This window comes from Gnatocerus cornutus, chromosome 4, assembly GCF_029298725.1.
Source record: "Gnatocerus cornutus isolate USDA-ARS CGAHR chromosome 4, icGnaCorn1.1, whole genome shotgun sequence".
Taxonomy (NCBI): Eukaryota; Metazoa; Arthropoda; class Insecta; order Coleoptera; family Tenebrionidae; genus Gnatocerus; species Gnatocerus cornutus.
In genome coordinates, this window is record NC_142236.1 from 5,534,055 (window position 1) to 5,557,866 (window position 23,812).

Consider the following 23,812-nt stretch of genomic DNA (forward strand, 5'->3'; position numbering starts at 1 on the left):
TTAAAAAAAATCCATATCTTCAATATTTCGAGATATGATGGATTGAAGAGTAAAAGTTTAATGCCCGAAATAAATAGTAACTTTACGTTCAAATGAATTTGTTACCTAAAGGACATTTTGCGCGATGGCATGGTGCAAAAAAAATCGGAAAAATTTTGTAAGAAATGCCTGCAAACTGTTAACAAGATTTTTGAATCAACAATGCCGATTAGTGTGGCATTCTAATTTTCCTAATTGTATTTTGGTACTCTGGGGGCCCACCCAATTACTTCTTTTCAAGGTGGTGCGCCACATTCCGGACACCTGTATGTCAAAATTTGTTAAAATAATAGCAAATCTAGTGATAAAATAAACCAGTTTTGCTTCTAGTTTCATAAATAACTACATAGTTGCCGCTTTTAATTTTGTTTTCTACTGGTCTATGTATAATTTTTAAATTTAACTCAGTTAATAAGAAAGTTTAATAATCCCCCAAATTTAATTGTTTTGACGTCAACTCCTACTATGAAATTTTGCCTGTTTTTAATTCATCCAAAAAATTAAAATGTCAAAAATTAGTCAAAATCGATATTTTGAAATGTGACACAGAGTTGTAAAACAAGTCTAAATTAGTAGCTTCCTCAAAGTTGTTTGCTGTGGTGTTAAATTTACATTTAAATTACGTTAAATTTTAACATAAATTTTTAATTATCTCAAAATAAAAAAAATGCTTCTTCTGGTTTATGTATACTTTTGCAGTTTAACACGGTTAATAAGCAAATTTAAATTAATGATCCCCCAAATTTACTTGCCTTGGCGTCGAAATTACCAGAGTTACAACCCTCTATAAAAGGAATTTTTGGTTCATCGTGAAAATAAAACATGTAAAAATTCGTATCTCTGTTCTTTATCATTGCTCCTTAAATTTAATTGCGATGGCCTTACTATTATTAAAGTTACATGCTTTAATTATTTTTTTGGAATTCTTTTCATTCATCTTTAGAATAAAAAATTCGAAATAAATTTTGTTTGACTTACAATTTTTTAATTTGTCAAAGTTCATAAGCAACGCTATACAACTAACCTAATAAATTTGATTGATTTGGCGTTAAAATTACAACAGTTACAACCGTCAACATATTTTTTCCATTCTTTTTAGTTTTTTTAATAAGTAATATAAAATTTTAAATTTTGGGTTTTCTGGTCGATCCATACCTTTGAAATTTAACACATTTTAAATATAAATTTAATTGTTGTAGCCTAAAAATTACTACCGTTATATTTTTTCAAAAATTGTTGGTTTATCTCAAACTACGAAAATTTTGTCACTTCTCGCCTATATGTATAATTTTGCTATTTAAGACGATTAATGTGTAAATTTATTCTCATCACATTTAATTGTTTTGGCATTAAAATTACTAGAATTACAATGGGTAATAAAATTTTTTGGCAGTTTTTGGTTTATGGAAAAAATAAAAGTATCTAAATTTTGTAGTGTTTTCTTTATAGTTTTTAGTTTTTCTTTAAATTAGGTTGAAATCAGTAATCTCCCTAATTGATTGTGGTGGCATTAAATTTATCAGAGTTTCAAATTATTTTTTTTTTTTATTTTTTAGTTTACCTGGAGAATACACAACGTTGCAAATATCAAATATTGTTTTTTTTTCGGCCTACATACATATGTCGCGACGTGAGAATTATAACGTTCTAAGTGATTTTTTGTGAAAATTTAAATTTTCTGTTTTGCGATTTTTTTAAACATTTTCTATCATGTATAAAAAAGAAGTAAGTTAATATTTTAACATGCCAAAATGATTTTAATAGATCTTACCATTTTTTTTAAATAAATAATAAATTAAAGAGATATCACTGTTTTTGTGAACACTGATTAATTTAATGCAAATGTTAGTTAGAACTTTTTATAGTTCTCAGGTCGCGATGTATAATTTTTTAGTTTTCATTAGTCATCCTTACTTAAATTTCGTTGCTTTTATATTTATACGTCAAAATTGCCAAAAATTACAACCCTTAATAACATTCTTTGACAGTTTTCAATTCTTTCAAAAAATAAAATTTTCTAAAATAAGTCGATTTTGTTTTATAATTTTTAAATTTCCCCAAATTTGATTCCTGTGGTGTTGAAAGCAGAGTTACAACTTTGAATTATTTTTTTTAATTTTTATGCAATTTAACACGTTTAATGAGCAAGTTTAAATTAGTAACTCCTGCAAGTTTTGTTGCTTTAACTTTGATCTTCCTTTATTTCTGCCACGAAGGTTCTGTACGAAGGTGGCAATGCTACCACTCAACAGTTCTGCAAATTTCCAATTTTTGACGGAAGTTTTGAACGCGATGAAACAGCGAGAAAAGCATTTTCCAAGATATTTTATGTTACAATTAATATAAATAAATGCAGATTTTCAAATTGTTTTTATTTTGGTCTTTGGAGTTGCTTTCGTTTTCATAAAAACGTTGAATATTATGGATTGATGGCAACTATGCAACTATGCTATTACTATACTAACTATACTATTACAAAACAGTAACTATGTTATTATGAATTATTTGTATCATCACTATTATGATGACTTTAGATGTAAGCATACAAACGTATTAGATACATTTTAATGTTCATGTTTCGATAAAAATATATTTTTCTTAAAGCGTAACAAAATGTTTGTATTATGATCTATAACAGCCCATATAAAAGTGAGGTTTTGTTTCACAGTTAAACAATATTTACATTACTGTACTAATAAAATAATGTACGTAATAAAACCATCACAATGCCGCTACGGTCGTGCAATTTAAGAGCAATTTCAAGTTTCTGTTCATCTGGCATTTCTGTCCGTCAGTGAGATGAACATTGCAGTGTCGACTTAATTCAAGCCCAAATGTCTATAAAAGTTATGAAAGACTCACTGTGGTGTTAATTTAAGCGTAAATATTGATAAAAATAAGAATAGTTCTTTCAAAAGGTATTTTAAATAGAATTTATTAAATACAGACGACAAAACTTGCGGCGACAATTAAAATTGAAAATTCTTCAAGAAAAAATTCAAAATTTTCAAAAATTGCAATTACATTTTTAGTAGTTCAGTGCTACAGCAATACAATTTTGAGATGACACTACACTTTTGACTTCCTTATGATCATGAACTATGCCAAGGCGCAGAATTGTGAAGTAAAATTTTTGATTTTGTTTTGTTTTAACATTAGAGGGGAACAAATTCCTCTCGTTCATAATGACAATGAATAGCTATTGATCGAATAATCGAATAAGTTGGTTTATAATTCAAGATTATTAATAGCCTATTAACAAAGGGATTAGTACAAGATGTTTATAAATGTTTCTGGCATCAAGGGTGGCTATGAAATGTCAAAAAAATTTGCCGCTCATTACAAATGGGGGTTTAAATTTTTTAACAGACATTTGCAGTTAACCTCAATCATAGAGCAAAGTTAATTTTGACAAAAAATCTGTTCTAGTTATGGTTTGAAACCTGACAATCAAAGACTTGGACACAAAATCGTAACTGAAACGTCGTTGACATGAGTGATATTTTAAGTGTAGTTAACATACATAGTTAATGTTCACTATGAAAACAAAGCGGCAAAATGGTGCATGGCGGGAATTCCAGAACCGGCCTTGATGCTAGAAACATCTTGTACAAAAATTTTCCTTTGAACGTATTTTGAGAAAATTAAGAAAAATTTGTCATAAGCGGACTAACTCACAATCAGAGATGAGAACTTTTCTGACGAAGTCCCGAGTTTAATTTAAGTTTTTCTTTTTCAATAGAACTTACATACAAAATCGTTCATTAGTGAACGATCGGCAATATTTTTATTTTTTTTCATAATCTGAAAATGACATCAGACAGCCCCACAGCGGTCGAGTGGCTATAAATTTATGAACTCAGCTATAAAAATACCTCACATGCCAATTAATTAAGATAAATTTTTGTCACACAATAATTGGGTCACCCACGATTTATCACCTAAGTACACAAAATTGCAATTAATTAGCAATTATAATTCCAACCTTGTTTTCCAACATTTTCTCAAACGACTAATTTTTTCTAAACAAGGTTACCGCAGATCTCATCTTGCACAATTGAGGCCACCAAATTGTAATTCCACCGCCCCTTTTACTATCCACACCCTGTATATGTAAATACTCGATAAATATTAATCGTCTTGGAAGTTCAATTGTGGGTCACTTGTATTGTTGGGCACAATAGAACGGCATTGGAGCTCTTCAACTAAGGCCAAGTGTCAAACTATTCGTAATGAACGATCTTTGTTGTAGTAATTGGAAGGTTCTTAATCCTTTGTGCGTGCGATTATTCGAGATAATTGCTTTAGAAAAAAATCAAATCCATTCTTGGTGCTTCCGACTGTTTTCAAGGAAAATTTCAAATGTCAGCGATGATTTTTTTTTTAATTATAGGTTCGACTTGCGCCGATTGCTGATTCTAATCGTTTATTTTTTTTATGGCAGTGCAATGTTTCCTGATTATAATAAATTTATTATTTAAATTTCAATTGATTAGTGGATAAGTATTTGCACAGACAAAATTTTACCTTGATGTAGCGGTAAACATGTTTTTTGCAACATCTTGATCTTCTAACCTTTCACCTTCTTTCAACCAGTTATTTAGTAATAGGCGTGAAAAATGAATTCTAAAAATATAATTATGCGATGGTGTATTTGAAATTCAAATTCTCAGAATTTAGCAACATTTGTTTTATTACGCTGCACGACAAAATAAGTACATACTTATGTTGTGTTAAGTGAAAAAATGGTAAATTACAAGCACTTATGATATACAACGTTTTATTTACGACCGCTCACGGCTCCTAAAATACAAACTTTTTTACAACTTCACAAATTTGACAGGTACATAAAATTAGTTGAATTGAAAAACTATAACTTAAAAAAATTTGGAGCAAGAATCAAAATTTTTTATTAAATTCTGTATCTTTGACAGTTTCAGTTGTAAAGAAGCAAATTTGGGGATTTTATTACATTTGACTTATTTGTCTATTGTGCTAAATTATGTGCTATTCCAGATTCCAAAATTTTAGAGCAAAAAACAAAATTTTTTTAAATTTTTATTTTGAAGACAAACCAAAAATGTCTGCCACTTTCTAATAAATTTCTACTACTTTCCATTAAAGTCCCTTTGGCTGTTTTATTCGTAAATAAGCAAAATTTGGAAATTTTATCACTTTTGACTGTGCTAAATTTCAAAATTTTAGAAAGAAAAACTCTAACTTAAAAAAATTTGAAGCAAGAATCAAAATTTTTTTATTAAATTCTGTACCTTTGACAGTTTCAGTTCTAAAGAAGCAAATTTGGGGATTTTATTACATTTGACTTATTTATCTATAGTGCTAAATTTTCAAAATTTTAATGTGAAAAATAAAATTTGTAGAGCATTTTACCTTAAAAACATTTTTTTTATAAATGTCTGTTATTTTGACCGTTGTAATTCCAAAACTGTGAAATTTGCAGGTTTTTTACATTTGACTCGAATTCCAAAATTCTAGAACAAAAAACAGTAATTTTAAAAATTTTCATTTTAAAGGCGAATTAAAAACATTTACTTTTTATTAAATTTCGTAACTTTGGCAGTTTTAATCTGCAACAATAACAGTAAAATTTTACTATATACTATTGTAAGGGTTTCACTATTTTTGAGCATTTTATCAATTGTGCTAAATTCCAAAATTTTGAAGCAAGAAACAGAATTTTTGGAAATTTTTGTTTTCAAGGCAACCCAAAAATTTACACCACAATTTATTAAATTCCGCAACTTTAGCAGTGTCAATCTTAAACAAACAAGATTAGAGAATTTCATTACATTCAACTCGTTTATCAACTGTATCAAATTCCAAAATTTTGGAGTAAGAAATTGACTTTTTAGTTTTTAATTTTACTTTGACACAAATCAAAACAAAATTAGGGAATTTCATTACACTCAACTCGTTTATCAACTGTGCCAAATTCCAAAATTTTGGAGTAAGAAATTGACTTTTTAGGTTTTAATTTTACTCTGACACAAATCAAAACAAAATTAGGGAATTTCATTACATTCAACTCCTTTATCAACTGTGCCAAATTCCAAAATTTTGGAGTAAGAAATTGACTTTTTAGTTTTTAATTTTACTCTGACATAAATCAAAACAAAATTAGGGAATTTCATTACACTCAACTCGTTTATCAACTGTGCCAAATTCCAAAATTTTGGAGAAAAAAATTGACATTTTAGTTTTTAATTTCACTCTGACACAAATCAAAACTTTTAAACTTTTGTAATTTTAACATTTGTATATTTCAAAACTGTAAAATTTGCAGATTTTACTACATTTGTCTTAGTTATCAATTGTGCTAAATTCCAAAATTTTAGAACAAAAAACAAAATGTTTAGAAATTTTTATTCTGAAGTCGACGTATTTACTATTTTTGACTTAAATATCATCTTACTGTGCTAAATTCTAAAATTTTGAATAAAAAAACAGTTTTTGGAAATTTTCTCCACTTTGTACTTAAATTCCGTAACTTTGATAATTTCAGTTGTAAACAAGCAAAATTTGGGGATTTTATTTATTACTTTGAAATCGTTTGTATACTATTCTAGATTCCAAAATTTTAGAGCAAAAAACAAAATTTTTAGAAATTTTTATTTTGAGGACAAACCAAAAGTGTCTACCACTTTCTAATAAATTTCTACTACTTTCCATTAAAGTCACTTTGGCTGTTTTATTCGTCAATAAGCAAAATTTGGGAATTTTATCACTTTTGACTGTGCTAAATTTCAAAATTTTGGAAAGGAAAATAGAGTTTTTTAAACATTAAACTATACTAATTTCTCTTCTAAACAACGCATTTTTTTTCAATTTGTGTTATTTTGATTCTAAAACAGTAGAATTTGTAAGTTTTGCTGCAGTGGACTTGATTATCAATTTAAAAAAAAAAATTGAAGACGATCCAAAAGTGATTACCGCTTTCTATTATTCAATTTAGTGACTTTGGTCGTTTTATTCAGTCCTAAAACGGTAAAATTTGAATGTTTTACTATTTTTTACTTATTTATCAACTTTATTGAATTCCAAAATTTTGGAGAAAGAAAAAGAAATTTTCATTGTAAAGAACGAATCAAAAACCTTCTCTTTCTATTAAATTCTGCAACTTTAGCAGTTTTAAAGCTAAAAAGGTAAAATTTTCAATTTTTTCTATTTTTGACATATTTATCAACTGTACATTCAAAATTTTAGAGCTAAAAATTTAATGTTTGGAATATTTCACTTTGAAACGAAGCAAACATTTAAAATTCGCAATTATAGTCAAAGACTTTTTGTGCCCAAGATGTTTTTTGCGATCATTTTTTGGTGAAACAATTTTTTTAATTGAGTACAAAGTGACTTTTATTTTAATTATGTAATAAATTTAGTCTAAATTATGCAAAAAATCTATGTTGCGCAGTATACAATAATCAAGTTAAAAATTCTTTGATTTATAATGTGTTTAATTAAATTATGAAGTAAAAACACAAGATAATATTGTGAAGTCAAATAAAAATCTCTCATTCATAAATTACCCAAAGGAAACACTTATTTATACCACAAATGTGCAGTAACCTAGAAATGCACTTGTAATTCTTTAGACAGGTCTTTGATGGATTAATAAATCAGGTAACGATTATCTGTTTACTTGCTTTATAGCCCATATCCAGCCATAATGGATAATAAATCTGCTCAAACGACTTCTAATAAAATTCAATAAATCAGTGCGTTAAAAAGCAGTTCGCATTCTTAATTTACGCGCCGGAAAAGAATATAAAATACGAAACTGTTTATAACGTAAAATTTTGTTCAGACCACCTAGAATTGATGAATGTGGCCTCAAGGGTCGGAACGTTACGCAGCAGAGTGTGAAAGTTAATAAAATCATGTCAGGGAAATGATTTTGTGTTCTAGACGGAGATTTGAATAATTCTTACATTTACATGAAAATGGAAAGAATTTTTTATAAAGGTGGAAAACTTTTAATTTTGATAGAAACAGAGCATGCACAGAAATTTATGGCTTTTGTATAACAAGTGCGAAAAATGAACTTTTTCGCACGAGACAAAGTTTTTTCGCACGAGTTAATTATTACATTTCAATTCCAATTGTTTTCAATAAAAGAAACTCGCAGTTTTATTATCGGATCACTTGGTTAAATGTTTTCCAATTCTAAATATTTTTTTACTGGTCCGTAAAAATCCAGTAATTGCAATCACCTGAACAACCTACTGTGATCTGCGGTGTCATTTTCCCGCACTGCCCTTTGTCCTTCAACAATCAAACTTGGAGGTTATCCAAGTTCAAGTTCAATTTCGATCCAATCAGGATCACCCTAAAATTAATCCTTTCAGGAATCTGCAAGCAGGCGTTACGTGCGTCACCGACAAGTCCTTCAAGATTAGTCAAATCTCCATTCGGATGTTTAATCCACTAAAATAGGTTAAGCGAAACACGATCCTACAGGACATTTAATTTACAACCGGGATTTTTGTCCCGAGAAAGCGTCCTGTAAATTTATTTTTTCCTTGTTCGTTAAAAGCGGTCACGTACACAGTCAGCGATATCACGCAAAAATCCCTCTTCGAGATTTTCACTCATCCCCGGAAGCTGTTGCAAAAATCACAGGGATGTTTTGGGGTGGGAGTCCCTGAATGGAAAGCTATTTTCACGGTCAGTGCGAATAGCGAAGGTCAGCGATTTCAGTCTAGACTCTTAAGGGGATATCAAACAAATTTCAGTATAGGGCAAATTCAATGTATTTTTCCAAACACGATTACTCGAAAACTATTTGAGTAAATTGCTTTCTGTTTTTTGCATATGAATCTGTTCAACGTGCACTATGTTGAATGCTATATATAATTTTTGTAAAATGATTCTTTAATGACTTTTTGATTAATTAAATACGTAAACTTGGCTGAAAGCAAAATAATTTTTAGCATTCCACATGCGTAGATTAATTTTACATAATGTCGACTAAACAGATTTTTTTTAAAGTTAATAGTTTTTGAGAAATCGTGTTTGGAAAATTTCATATTCGAAACATGTTATCCTTGTTTAGCAGTAGCATCTCTTTTCTCTGTACCAGAGAGGTCTGGTAGGTAGAAATGCGGGTACCATAAATCAATTTTGTAGCTGAAGGGATAGTTTACAACTGAAACTTTTCCATAAACACACAAAATCTTAAATTTGCTTGAAACAAAATTTTTCTCTTTTATATATTCAAACTGAACGTAGCTTTGAGGATAATCATTTCAAAATTTTGAACTTTATATCTGATGAATTAGGATTTTAAATTGTTTTAGAATAGTTTTAGGTGATAAATATTTGTCTTTATCTTTATTTTTTAAGGGGATCTCGAACAAATTTGAATATAAGGCAAATTCAATGTATTTTTCCAAACACGATTACTCGAAAACTATTTGAGTAAATTGGTTTCTGTTTTTTGCATATAAATCTGTTCAACGTGCATTATGTTAAATGCTATATACAATTTTTGTAAAGTGAATATTTAATGACTTTTTGATTAATTAAATACGAAAACTTGGCTGAAAGCGAAATAATTTTTAGCATTCCACATGCGTAAACTTTTCAAAATTCACACATACGTATTTTGAGAACAACCAGACAGTAATATAACGTCTTGTTGTCAAAATTATGACTGGGGTGGTGTAAAGTCTGAAAAAATTTTCGTAATTTAAAGGTTTTAAAAAATAGATCAATCACTAAAGCAACAGAATATAATTATTATACATATATAATTTAATTATTTATAATTATGTTCACTATTTTTTGTTACATTCACAAAAATCTTGGACAAAATTCGAAGATCCCAGTGCATCCATTAATTCTTCAATTTTTGCAATTACACAAATCCCACCTTTTCGGGAAAAATTTAATTTATTTATGAAGATAAACATTAAATAATAATAATGAGATATTGTAATTATTAAGTTTCACGGGTGTAATTTGTAAAATATCGGACTCTACTATCAAAGTATTTAAGATTTACTGGCATGGGCAATAATAATTTGGCCATCAGTGCAGTCAAAACTATTAGCTATTGTCCTGACCGCAAGATGATGGTAATAATAGTCTAAACCACTCGGGCTGGGATTTTAAGAAGTAGTTTTTATTTATGGTTTTATTACCGTAGTAAGCGGACTGACCATGGGTAACTCACTAAAAGAGTGCCGTCTACAAATAATGAGGGTTGAAGGGAGATGCTGCATTTAACGTTTGGATGTTTAAAATGTTTCATATAATTTTTCCTTTACGCAGAATTTTGAAGCAGAATTTACCGTTACAGTTTGTTAGATATCCCCTTAAGTGGGGTAGTGGTAGAAGTGTGGTTTCTTAACGAATTTTTGGGGAAAATTTAAGAGTTCTAGGGGATGTTTATGTATGGGGTGACGTATAAAATTATATAGGGGTGGAAATATCGAGGATTTTTACGAATATTTATACTAAGGGAACTTGTACTACTGGACTGAAGTGTAATGCTTAATTATTTATATTCAAGCAACTTAAAGAAGGATTTTACGGCCCGACAGCGATACGCGAAGGCGGCATTTGCTGGAGAGACGTCAAATCATCAAAGTGCGACATTTGCTAAAAGCTATTTGGCTGATTATCTTAAACTAAACTAAAAGGTTGATCTGACACATTTGACAATTCTTTGACAACGTCATATGCAATTTTCGAAACTCTAATAGACGGCACCACCAAAAAAATTATTTTTAATTTTGATTTTAAGGTGGGAAAATCATCTTAAATAACAAAACTTCTTTCCTTTTGAATGCCTGAGCGGCCACTGTAATCTTTTTTGCCGCACAGCTGCAGCTTTTCCAGTTCTACAGTTCAAAAGACCAAAACAATGTTATTATCTTTGACTTTGATCAACTGTGCTAAATTCCAAAATTTCAAACTAAAAAATATATTTTTCTAAAACATTTTGAAGAAACAATTTCTCAATTTCTACCCTTTCTATATTTTCCGGTAACTTTGGCATTTTTTAGTCCTAAAACCAGTGAACTTTTAAGGATTTACTTTTTCTAATTTATTTATTAAATGTGCTAAGTTCCAAAATTTTATATCGAAAAATAGAATTTTCAGATCATTACAGTTTGAAACGTACCAAAAATGTTCAAAGTTTCTAATGAATTTCTGTAGTTTAGACAGTGGTAATCTCAAAACAATAAAATTTGTAGAATTTACTTGTTTTGACTTCATTATCAACTGTGCTAAATTTCAAACTATCAGAAAAAAAAATAGAATTTTTAAATTATTTTAATTTTACAAGAACCCAAACAATCCAAAATTTTTGATAAATTCGTGTAGTTTTGACAGTTTTAATCCAAAAACAGTAAACTTTCAAAATATATTTTTTTCTACATGTCTATCAACGGGGCTCAACTGCAAAATTTTAGAACAGAACAGATTTTTTACAAATTTTTAACCAAAAATTTCTACACTTTTGATATTCTTCCGTAACTTTAGCATTTTTAGTCTTAAAACAGTAAAATTTGAGGTTTTAGGTACTTTTTTTTATTTATTTATCAAGTGTCCTAAATTCTAAAATTTTTGACATATTTGTCAACTGTATTAGATTCCAAATTGTTGAAGCAAGAAACAGAATTTTTGGATTTTTTTGAACGAAGTAATAAATTTTACCACTTTCTACTAAATTCTGTAATTTTAACACATTAATTCGTAAATAACCAGAATTTGAAAATTTTATTATCTTTGGCTTTGATCAACTGAGCTAAATTCTAAAATTTCAAAGTAAAAAATAGTTTTTTTGAAACATTTTGTTTTACAAAAAACTGAACATTTTAATTTTTATATGAATTTTTGTAATTTAGGCAGTTTTAATCTCAAAGCAGTAAAGTATGAAAATTTTATTACATTTGACTTGATTATTAATTGTGCTAATTTCTAAAATTTTAGAAGAAAAATACAATTTTTAGAAATTTTTATTTTGAAGAACCAAGAATGTCGACCACTTTATATTAAATTTCGTAACTTTGTTACTTTTAATCCGCACTGTAAAAAGTTTTATTATATTCAAGTTCCATCCATCAACTGTGCTTTAACAAAAAATAGGATTTTTAGAATATTTCATTTAGAAACGAACCAAAAATGTTTAAAATCTCTAATAATTTTTTATAATTTTGTTTTATTCTCAAAACAGTGAAATTGGCAGATATTATTATATTTGACTTGATTATCAACTGTGTTAAATTCCAAAATTTCAGGATACAAATTAGCATTTTTAAATCATTAAAATTACTGAAACAATCCAAAATTTTTTATAAATTTGTGTATTTTTTACAGTTTTAATTTTAAAGCAGTCAAATTTTGACATTTTATTTTCTTTGACATATCTATTAACAAAACTAAAATGCAAAATTTTAGAATAAAAAACAAACTTTCTTGTTTTTCCAAGCTTGCAATCTATAGACAGCGTCTCCTATTTTCCTCCATTTATATTCCGCCCTCCACCCTTTAAGCATATTTTGTTGTATCGTCCCTTTTCCACCGCATTCACAGCCCATCATTTCACATTGAGAATATCTTGGTTGCCTTGTTGTTATTTAACTTCATTTATAACATATGAATTCTTCTATTCTCTCTTCTTTCGTATCTGCCTATATCTAACATCTACATTAGTTTAAATTTACTTATTCTCATTTTTTTTTGACTCGACCTACCTTTTGGTTTTAGTTAAAAGTCTGATTCACTTTGTAAACATTTTTATATTCTGTCATTAAAATCAAGGAGAATCTCACAGTTATTTACTGAACTCTTGTAAATCTCTGTCCGCAAAATCATAGTTTCGTGGACTGGTTTGAATTCATAAAATCCCACTTCAGCAGACATACCTTAAGACTTATTCAGAAATTTACAGCCAAGATGCCAAAATATGTATTATGTATGCATGCCACGCCTCATACTTAAACATCGGTTCGTCTCCGCTAAAACTTTATTTCACGCGCTTGATACATAAAACACTATTGTTACATTGAACTTGTGGAAAAATTAAAAATAGTAATTTAAGACATTTGGCTCACTTTTTCATTTACCGGTTTCTGTCGATTGAAAAGCAATTTACATCTCAAAACTAGTCTGGTAACCCTGTAACTGAAATTGATGTTTACATAACAAGTGCGGAAAGTGCAAAATTTTGCACAAGTAGGAATGTAGATGCACTAGGCGCCACATGAGCGTAAAAAAGCGAGTTTCCGACAAGTTTTATACAATATTTTTTCTACGACCAATCATACAAACAAACAATAAGCCTGGACAACAGTCCATGGCCTACTTATTCTAAACGTCATTTTTCTACGACTCATATGAAAGTTCCACGCATATAAATGGACCCAAAAGTTGATGTTTTCGTACGTCTATTTACGAAAATAAAAGTTACAATTGAAGATATGAATATGTATATCCGTACAGACCCGCCTTTCTGTTCAGAGAGCGTTTTGATTAAAATTGACAATAACTTTGACATTTTTAAAGTTTATTAAAAACATAACCAACTTAAGTAGACAAAAATTTTAAAATGGGACACTGACGTAATACCTAAAAGTTTTTTAACCTCAATTATTTTACTCTGGCGGCTGTAAGTATGAGCTTTGCGAACAAAAACTATCTCAAATTTCAATTAATATCTGTTATTAGGTCAAAATTGCATTAGATTGGAAAAACCGTTGTACGACATACGTGCCAGTCTCATAGGTTAACTATACCTCTTGCAGATAACCTATAAATAACTACATATTATCATACTGAAATGTCAACTTTACCAAGTTTGCAACACGGATATTTCAATTCACATGACAGATTCACAAGGTGTCACTTTAACAGTTGTACATTTTCTAAACCAAAATTAAAATCGTTGCATTCCTTCAGTTGTACATTTTTATATAGTAAATTTCTCTCGTCGTTTTGTCATTTTAATTTTATTTCTGCTGTGTTGCGCAAAATTTTCTTCACCATCTTCTGTAGCACAGTTCTTAAATACATTAAAAATTATATTTTTTAAATCTTTGTATTCTTTTAAATTGTTTAGATTTGCTTTAGATTTCACAAACATTTTCTTAGATTTTCTAAATACTACATGATTATTTTTTATACAGGTGTCCCAGAACTCGCGCCCCAGAGAGAAAGGGCTTATAAAGGCAACAGCTTTGAAACAAAATTTCCATACAAAAATTTTTTAGCTCAAAAAATAACTTGGTTAATACGAAAAACCGTTAGCCAATCCCGAAGCTAAACAAAATTTGAAAATTGGTAACTATGGACACATACTATCACCCATTGGTCAGATGAACATTACATTCTTGTATTTGGGATGGCCTTTTACTCCACCTCTAGAATAAGCTTCCGGGATTGGTTGTTGATTTTTTATTCTTTCTCGAATACTATTAAACTTAATCAATTTTTGTTTTGAAATTTACGATCTGTTTTGCTGTCAGCACTTTCTCTTGCTCTCTGGGACACCTGTTTTTGCCAGTTCGAAACGATGATTAATTATTAATATTATTATTATTATTGTTTTTTTTTAGATTTTCTGTTTTTTATTGTTATTTATAGTATCATTTTAGCACTTTCTTAATATGTTTTAAGTTTTTAGGTCGTCTCTAATTTCTGTAGATCTTCTGGATGCCTTTAGATTTAGCCCAATACTTCTTAGCCGTTCTACATTTTCTTTAGATTTTTGTAAACTTCTATTTGATTTCCCTAGATTATCCTTAGATTTTATGTTCAGGTTTTCTATCTAGATTATGCATGCATTTTTTTTAAATTGATCTTAAATCTTCTTGAGTCTGTAGAAACTTCAGATTCATCTAAGATTTTATTTGGAATTTTCTTTATACAGGGTGTCCCAGAACTCGCGCAGGACCCGTTAACCACAGATTCTGTATAGTTACTTGTATATGAATTTGCAAAAAAAAAAAAATTTAAGTCATTAGATTTTGAATTAGAGCAATTTAAAGTTGACCAATCATAAACTTTCAACTAATTGTACTTGAACTACACTTTACTTGTTGCTTAGCAATATCAAAACTGCCGGAAAAATACAATCACTGGTATCAGCATGATGGAGCTATCCATTTTGCTGTTTACTCTCCCTATTCTCTTTGAACTTTATAGAATCCATTTGCGTTTTCGGTTCGAAGTATCCAGTTTTTTGTTTTATTTGTCTTCTAATTCGCTTTAGATTTTTGCTTAAAATTTTCTCAGGTTTTCTTCCGGTTTGTTTTACATTCTCTAAAGTTCTCATTTCTACAATGACTTTAGATTTTCTTTAAATTCTCCATATTTTGTTTAGATCTCAACGATTCTCATTGATTCCCTAGTCTTTAAAGCGTCCTTGAGTTTTTTGTAAAAATTCGTTTTTTTCTGCAATTTTCTTTTTTCCATATTCATGAATTGTTTTTTTTACACATAGATGCTTAATTCCTCCACTTACAATTAGACTAATTTTCCATAAACATTTTTTTCTCGTTTCTCTGTCATTCTCAAATTCTCTTTCTATTTACTCCATTTCTCAGATTTCTTGTATCTGCTCCAAATTTGGCTTTTTCAACTTAAATTTTAATTGTTACATATTTGAATTCTTTATTGTTTGCTTGACTATTATTGATTCCTAATACTTAGAATACGAGATCTATTAAGAGGGTCATAACGCCCTAGGGCATTATAAGCGGCCGTTATGCGCATAATGCCCGCTCTTTCTCTAGGTAAAAATACTGCATTTTTGTCAACATCTGCTTCTTATTATACAATCATATCAGAAAGAGGTTGCTGTAACTGCTTTTTGCATTCCATTATGGAAGACTTTAGACCTGTCATTTTGACAAATTAATACTTTTCATAGCTTACTAAAAAAATTCCCGCACGGTTTTTGAAGACGAAGTCGAGTTGAATTTCTTTAATTTTCACTTGATCATATCAAACTTAAAATTTTACTGTTTTAAAAATAAAAACGTATAAATCTCCACTACCGCCATTTTCATCACTATTTTCCTGAAGGATCAACCAGAATTTATAACGTTGTAAATTCAACTCCCCTGACATAAAAAGAAGGAAATTGTCGTCGAGAGAAAACCCTCAGACGACATTTTTAAATTAATAAAATAATATTTATATTAATCGAAAGAAAATACTAAAACCTTAGTTTGTTTACAAATTTTCATTACCACGTTTTCCATAGGAAAAGTTCAAGGACACTTTTTAATAGACACAAGGTTACAAATACTACTACGATTGTCCTTGTCCTTAAGAAACATCGATCTCGAGAATTAGCGGTTAATAGTCATAAATTATTCCTCAGTAATTTAAATAATTTTACATTAATAACGGACTTCTTGAATTAATTTACATTCTTGTTGGACCGACTGCATTGCGGTATTGAGAATTTATTTGAAATAGTGTCACTTTCAATTACAAGATTGTCTTAATTGTATTTTCTTTCAGATTCTTGGCAATCTGGTGGCCCCTGAAATGCCAAATAACCAAAAAGCGCGCCCGCATCATGATCATCTTTATCTGGTTCATCGCCCTCACCACCACCATCCCCTGGGCCATCTTCTTCGACCTCGTGGTCATCTTCAGCGACGCCCCCGACGTCCAACTCTGCATCGAAGTCTGGCCGGATTCCATGAACGGCGCTCTGTACTTTCTCATCGCTAACATGGTCTTCTGCTACATCCTCCCCATGATCCTCATCACTCTTTGCTACGTCCTCATTTGGATCAAAGTCTGGCGCCGCAACATCCCCACCGACACCAAAGACGCCCAAATGGAACGCATGCAACAGAAATCCAAAGTGAAAGTAGTCAAGATGTTGGTCGCTGTGGTTATTCTCTTCGTACTCTCTTGGTTACCACTCTACGTCATCTTCGCTAGGATCAAACTTGGAGGAGAGATCGAAACTTGGGAGGAGGAAATTCTTCCGATTGCTACTCCCATTGCGCAGTGGCTGGGGGCTTCGAATTCTTGCATCAATCCGATTCTGTATGCTTTCTTCAACAAGAAGTACCGGAGAGGGTTTGTCGCCATTATCAAGAGCAGGAGGTGCTGCGGAAGGTTGAGGTACTACGAGACTGTGGCGATGATGTCGTCTTCTACGAGCATGAGAAAGTCGTCACATTTCTACAATAACAACTCGTCGACAAGGAAGGTTCCTCTGCAAGATTCTGCAGTTTCCTACATCTACAACAACACGGGGGTTTAAGTCCTGGAAATGGACGCCACTTCGTGGCTTGGTCTCAACTTTGGCAATTGTCCCAATTGGGGAATTTTGTGGACTGAGTCTATTGAAGACGAATTCGGTGTTAATATTAAGAATAGAGAAGGATAACGATTTTATCAATTTTTTGTAACTCGTGGAACAAACGTGGCAGAAATTTTTTGACAGCTTACGGTACTATGAGCTTTAAATCATAGATTTGACAGCACCTTTGGTGATTTGGCGACCTTGTACGCTTAAACTAGAAAGACACGTCTATTTTTCCAAAGATTTTTTCGTTGGTTTGGTGTTAGAATAGAGCATTGTTGTAGCTTCGTGTTAGGAAAAATTGTAAATACAATTGTCACTGCTGCCGACTATAACGAAAAGCTGCTACACTTTGTGTTAGACCCAAGACGCTTAAGATAGATTTTCAAACTGCCCTGTAGAACAATATCAGTTTCTACGTAAGCAAGTACAATAGTTAAATATATTTTAATGTTAAATGTAAGAATATTGACGTTGACGGATGTTGTCAACATCCACTGGTTGTTTTTATCAGATTTTAACATGTACTCTAGTATTAACACGTTGTGAGCCAAAAACCAGGCGCGCGTGTTGCGACAATCACCTTGTATACGGACAATAAGTCTCATTGGTGTCCTTCAAACTGACCGCGTCAACCCAATTGGTCCGATTGGCTAATTTCAAACCACCCGCGTCAACTGCGAGTTTTGATTGGTCTGTTTCGAACAACCCGCCTCGTTTGGTTATTGGGAACAAACCGCGTCAGTTGACAGAGACAATAAGCGCCGCCACTCAAAGTTCCATGGTCCAAAATGACCGCTTCGTTTTTGGCTCGATTTTGGAAGTTAAGGGAGCATTGTGATATCGTGATAATATGATTATCGTTTTTATTGCCAGAGCCGGAACGAATATTTTGATATCCTGTAAAGTATTAGTGTCCTGAAGTCTAAATGTTCCGTGTTAAAAAAGTAACTGACTTGCATGATCGTTTAGTTTAGTAGCGATGTGTAGAGAGATTTTTGGCGGTTTCGTTGAAGATTTTTGGTGTTAGCTCGTAACGATGGCAGAAATGAAAGTACATCGGTTAAACTAAGCAAGACGTAAAATATATTAATATTGTAAAAAATTAATTTTAAATAAATGCCATAGACCATAAATTTGAGTGTCCCTCAGTGCTCCACTTTCGGTCCTCTTCTATTCGCAATGTTACTCTTCACGCACAATCCATCTTCCATCAATTGATACACGGCAATCGTGTCAATGTCATCGCTGATTTGCATAATATTCCGAAATGTCGTGAAAGTCGATGATATCTCTTCAGCTACAAGACCAACATTGTTGATTTTTGAGAGCGACACTGACATTGAGATGATTTTACAATAAATATTGTTATGTAATAAGATATAATAAAAATCGTTGTAACATTTTTTAACGAGACAGTTTCGTCATTTTATTTTGATCGATTAAAATGAGGTGATAGTAAGACGGGAGGTCAGTTGAGGGTGAGTCAGCATCTATATTTGATGTTATCTGTGGATAAAAAAACAAATAAGGATAATTAATTGTTTGAAAGCTTCGTTCCAATGGAAATGAAGGACGCGGTATGAAACTAGTAAATACATCGTTGTGATCTTATTTCTTTTTCATTCTTCATCATTAATCTAATAGAAATTCTTTGCAATATTAGTTTTCGCTTTATTACTTTTTATAGAAAAGTGGAACTAAGAGGCCTTGCAGTTTTCTACTTGTTGGTACCACTGTTATTTAGGTATTTGACATTTCGTGATTGTCACAATGACATCATTGCATATTAATGAATGCAAAACTTGAACTATGAGATACCAGGCTCAGTGCTGCTAATTTAGGGGTGAAAAAAAAGTGTTCTGGCACATTTTATTGATTTACTTTCACTGTCACATTTTAATTTTCAGTTCTAAATTTTTCTCTTTATATAATTTTGAGTTTAAAGAATTTTGTTTAAATATGTATTTATAAGGAAAGCCCGTTGAAAATATTTTTAAACTAAAAGCAAAGTAAAACCGAATGGTAAGCAAGATCCGGATTGAAGTTGGTTGAAGCCGAAATTATCTCCTTTTATTTTATGACCTGTAAGAAAAACTTTGTGGTCTAAAAGGACGATAAATTATATTTGAAAAAAAAATTTAAAAACTGTGGACGACAATGTGACCTGAATTAAAAAAAAATAATTTAATTTTTTTCTTGTTTGGACTGTTTTAAGATATTTTGTTTGTTTGTTTATTCGTTTTAGATTCTCTTTAACTCTCTCTAGATTGCTTTAATTTCTAGTTTTTCTAGATTTTGTGACTTTTCTTTAAATTATCTCAATGTTTTCTCTAAATTCTATTTTCTCTAGATTTTCTTTAGAGTGTTTCTTCCACATAACCTCTCAATTTAATTTGAATTTTCCAGAATCTCGTTGGACTTTTTGTATACTCTCCCCTCCACTTTTCTTTGTTTCTTGTAAAGTTTATCTAGATTATCTACAATCTCTATAGGTATGTTTCTTTGTATTCTTTTAAGGTTAACTGAAAATTTGGCCTGCCTCAAATTGTCCTATTTCGGTCCCTCGGGGTAAAATTTATACAGAGTTTCAATAAAAAAATGTAGGTAATATCAAATATGCTCTGACGATTTGCTTCTTGATTCTCTTTGGATTTATAAGTCAAATTAAATCTTTGCCAGTTTTTTCTAAATTTTCTGAATTTTCTATAGATTTTTTCCTCCTTTTTAGATTCTATATTCTGTATTTTTATTAGACTTATTTTTCCAGAAATTCACATTATCTCTCGGTTTAATTTATTTTTTTTACAATCTTTGCAGACATTTTATGTTTTCTAGATTCCGTTTAGTTTTTGTCTACATAATATTTTTTCTAAATTGTTTGAAGTTTTGTAAATTCTGTTCAAATTCTCTAGAATTTCCTAGTTTTTTTTTTTTTCAAATTCTCTCCCAATACTCTTAGGTTCTCTTTGGGTCTCGATAGATATTTTCTGTGTTCTTTTTGAATTCTGTTTAGTTTTTATTTACAGGATGTACCCGAATAAAGTGCAAAAGATTTTAACCCCAATAACTAACACACCTGTAGATTATGATTCTGCAAAAAAATATCGAAATTTGAATAGGACAAAACCCCTCTGGATTACCCGTTATTCGACGCTTATGGGACTGAATTGCACCATTGTTTTCCAAAGACTGCAAAAACTGTTCGGGCAAAAAACGTTTACGATTGCTTCTTACAATACTTGTTTAATTTTCACGTAATTATTGGTTTTAAAAATATCATTTTCAAAGGTGACTTTTGCGAAAAAGTTAATTTATTTGAAATAAATTAGGCCCTCCAAAGGGCCAATCTTTATTTCGATTGGTTTGTAAGGTGACTTCCCGATTTGTTTTGTGGATCAAACTGAAATTTTATTTAGAGACCAAATAATGAAAAAGTTACCTGAAGCTATTACAAAAAATGATCAAATGCTCTCCATTGGACAATTTCATTTAGTTTCATCCGTAAAGAAAACACTTTTTGAAACTTTAGCCTCAGTACAACACTTTTGAAGAAACCACTGGCAAAGAATAAAAAAAATCTAACTCAAAATAATCCACATTTGAACAATTTGGCACTGTAAAACCCACATTTCTCTACCACGATCATTGTTCAACTGACGGGAACTCCGATAAAGACATTTTTGCCACTGTTTATTAACGTTTTTATTCCCAACTTGTCGATGGCCTGGACTGAACTTGACATTGGATTCAAATGCAGTGGCGCCCTGCTTTTTCTGCATAAAACTTTAATCATTTTTTTCTTGGAAACGGTGGAGTTTCGGAGCGCAAAATTTTGCCTTCATGTCAAACTGCGTGGTCTGATATTGGGGTTAAAATCTTTGCACTTTATTCGGGTACACCCTGTATATTCTCTCTACATTAAGTTGATTTTTGAACAAAATGCGTATTTAATGCGAAAACAAAAAGTATATCGACAGTTTCTTTTATGTATTATGATTTCAGAATCAAAGAACATTGTAGGGGAGAACAGGGTAATGGGAGCCTACTAAGGAAAAATGTTGATAAAAACAACATTTCGTCGTCTAAGCGGCAACAATCGCAACTTCAATTTTTACAAAGTCATACAGGAAAGCAAAAAGACTGTTTTTTGGCAGTGTAAGTAATTTTTTTTAATGATTACATGGTATAACATGTTAGCTAAAGGTTAGATCTAATTAAAAATACAAAAGATATTCTCCAACTTTAAGTTTCTCGCAAGAAATTCATCTGAGAAAAAGTAGTAACAAAATATTTTCTGAACTGAGATTGCGCATGTTGCCGCTTAGACATTCTATTGTCTTTGTTAACATTGTCCATTGCCGCTTTCGATGCCACACTGATTGACATTGTTGATTCAAAAATCTTGTTAACAGTTTTCAGCCATTTTCACAAGAATTTTCCAACTTTTTTGCACCATGCCTTTACGCAAAATGTCCTTTAGGTAATAAATTCATTTAAACCATAGAGTAAATGTGTTTTCCATTTTGCCACTGGATTGAAGAATATAATCTTGATTGTTTAGCAACAATGAAAAGTTTTTTTGTTTGAGGTGGATATTTTCATCAATGGTGTTTTTTTCATCGTTAGAAAACAGGAAAAAACATTTCTTAAGATTGCTAAAAGCCGTCTTTAATTTTTGGTAGTGTCTTTCAAGAACAATTATTATAATAATAATAACAATATCTCATGGCGTAAAACATGCAACTTATAAAGCAATCACACAAAGCATGTTAAAACACCAACTCGTACTGCAAGTTATTTATGTTACTCAAATGACTTAAGTGCGAATTTAATACAAAATTCTATCCAACATTTTTCCCAATTTATTTATCCAATCCAACAGTTTCGTTTTAAATTTAGCGCCAACAAAAATCCGTTGCAGTAATAATAAGGATAATTTTGTACAATTGCGTCCAAAAATAATGCACCATGGTATGAATATAATATGCACCCAACAATACATTTTACCCCTAGAACTTTTGGGTTGGTCTGCTTGAGATCTGAGCGGTCAGTTTTTGTACGTACAAGGGTGCGTCAGACAACCAAATTTTATTTACAACTCACTTGAAAACTCATGCAGATTGAGTCGGCTAAACAACATGATTTGAAGACCATTGAAAGAAATTTTGAACCATAGTTTGTATTTTTAAGCAAAATGACCTCATTTCCACTATAAGTTGATTGCGATTAAATTAATCACGCATTTAATTAAGTTTGATTGCTGACATGGTTGGATGATGGAATCAAATATTAATTTTAATTAAAGATGTAATTTTTAATTTCTAATTTATTTCTTAAAATTCATTTTTCTTCACATAATACACTTTCATTGCTAAAAAAGTAAATTTTAGAACAATTGATTTTTAATTCTGATCAATATTAAGTAACTAAGTATAGGCCAGTTTAATGCAATAATTGAAATTAAATTAAACTTACAACTTACTTATGTCACTTTAACATAATGTTAAATATTTCATTTCATTCTAAATTGTTAGAGTAACAGTATCACTTTAGCAGGAAATTGTATAAAGGCACATTTAACAATCCTAGTGCTGTTAAAAATTTGGCAACAATACTAGTGTTGGTAATTTTGCTAAACTGTTTACATGTTTTACTGATTATGGCCAACTAGCATTTATAATTTTTCAAGCGTCAATTTATACATTTTCTCGGGTTTTAGTTTTTCAAACATAGTTTTTCAGATGTAAAAACCCCAATAACGTTATTTGGTTTTGTAAAAATCTTTGATCAAAATTAAGGATTTAATTTTGTTTCGGTAAACCGGGTGTAAAGTCCGTTTTTTTATTAAAAAAACCACCAACACCGCACTCTTCTAGCACTTTACAACCGGCAACATCGTCGATAGTGACTTTTTGGTGATAAAATCAAATAGGTTAGCTGCCTAATTGAAAATTTGATTACACAAAACGGCCTTCCGGGCTGTGCCGAGTCTATTAAATCCTGATTTGCAATCCAACAGGCTGTAAAAGAAACACGTTTTTAACGAAAACACTGCCTAATTTTCAGAAATGTCAAAAAATTGACAAATATTTTCTCACCAAAAATCTTCCTAGGCAACGTTGTCGGGTGTAATGCAGGGGAAAATTGCGGTGTTGGTGGTGTTTTTTTTTAAATAATAATTTTTTTAATTATTTGTCTCTAGCTATAAAATCTAGTTTTTTTTAACTTTGCCATAAAAATACATTTTCTGTCATCTTTTGAGACCTAAGAAACTCAAATTTTCTTTATTTTTTTCACTAGTAATTAACTTATGTTTCTACTAACTAGTAAGTGAAAAACAATGAGAGCAAGTGATTTGACATGTCAAAATTGACAATTATATTTTTATTTAATTTAAGGGAAATTTGAAAAATTTTATACTGCACTTTTAAGCTAATCTAAATTTTAATCATTCTTCAACTCTATTAT

At 30.5% G+C, this 23,812-nt stretch overlaps 1 protein-coding gene across 1 annotated transcript in view; it reads left to right on the forward strand.

Moving 5' to 3' along the window:
* Positions 1–18,459, forward strand: part of SIFaR (SIFamide receptor) — a 140,127-nt gene extending 121,668 nt beyond the window's left edge. The window contains exon 3 of the mRNA XM_088034081.1: positions 16,540–18,459. Coding sequence (XP_087890207.1) covers positions 16,540–17,299 — 760 coding nt within the window. The 3' untranslated portion in view covers positions 17,300–18,459. The remainder of the gene's footprint in view (positions 1–16,539) is intronic.
* Positions 18,460–23,812: the final 5,353 nt, after the last annotated feature.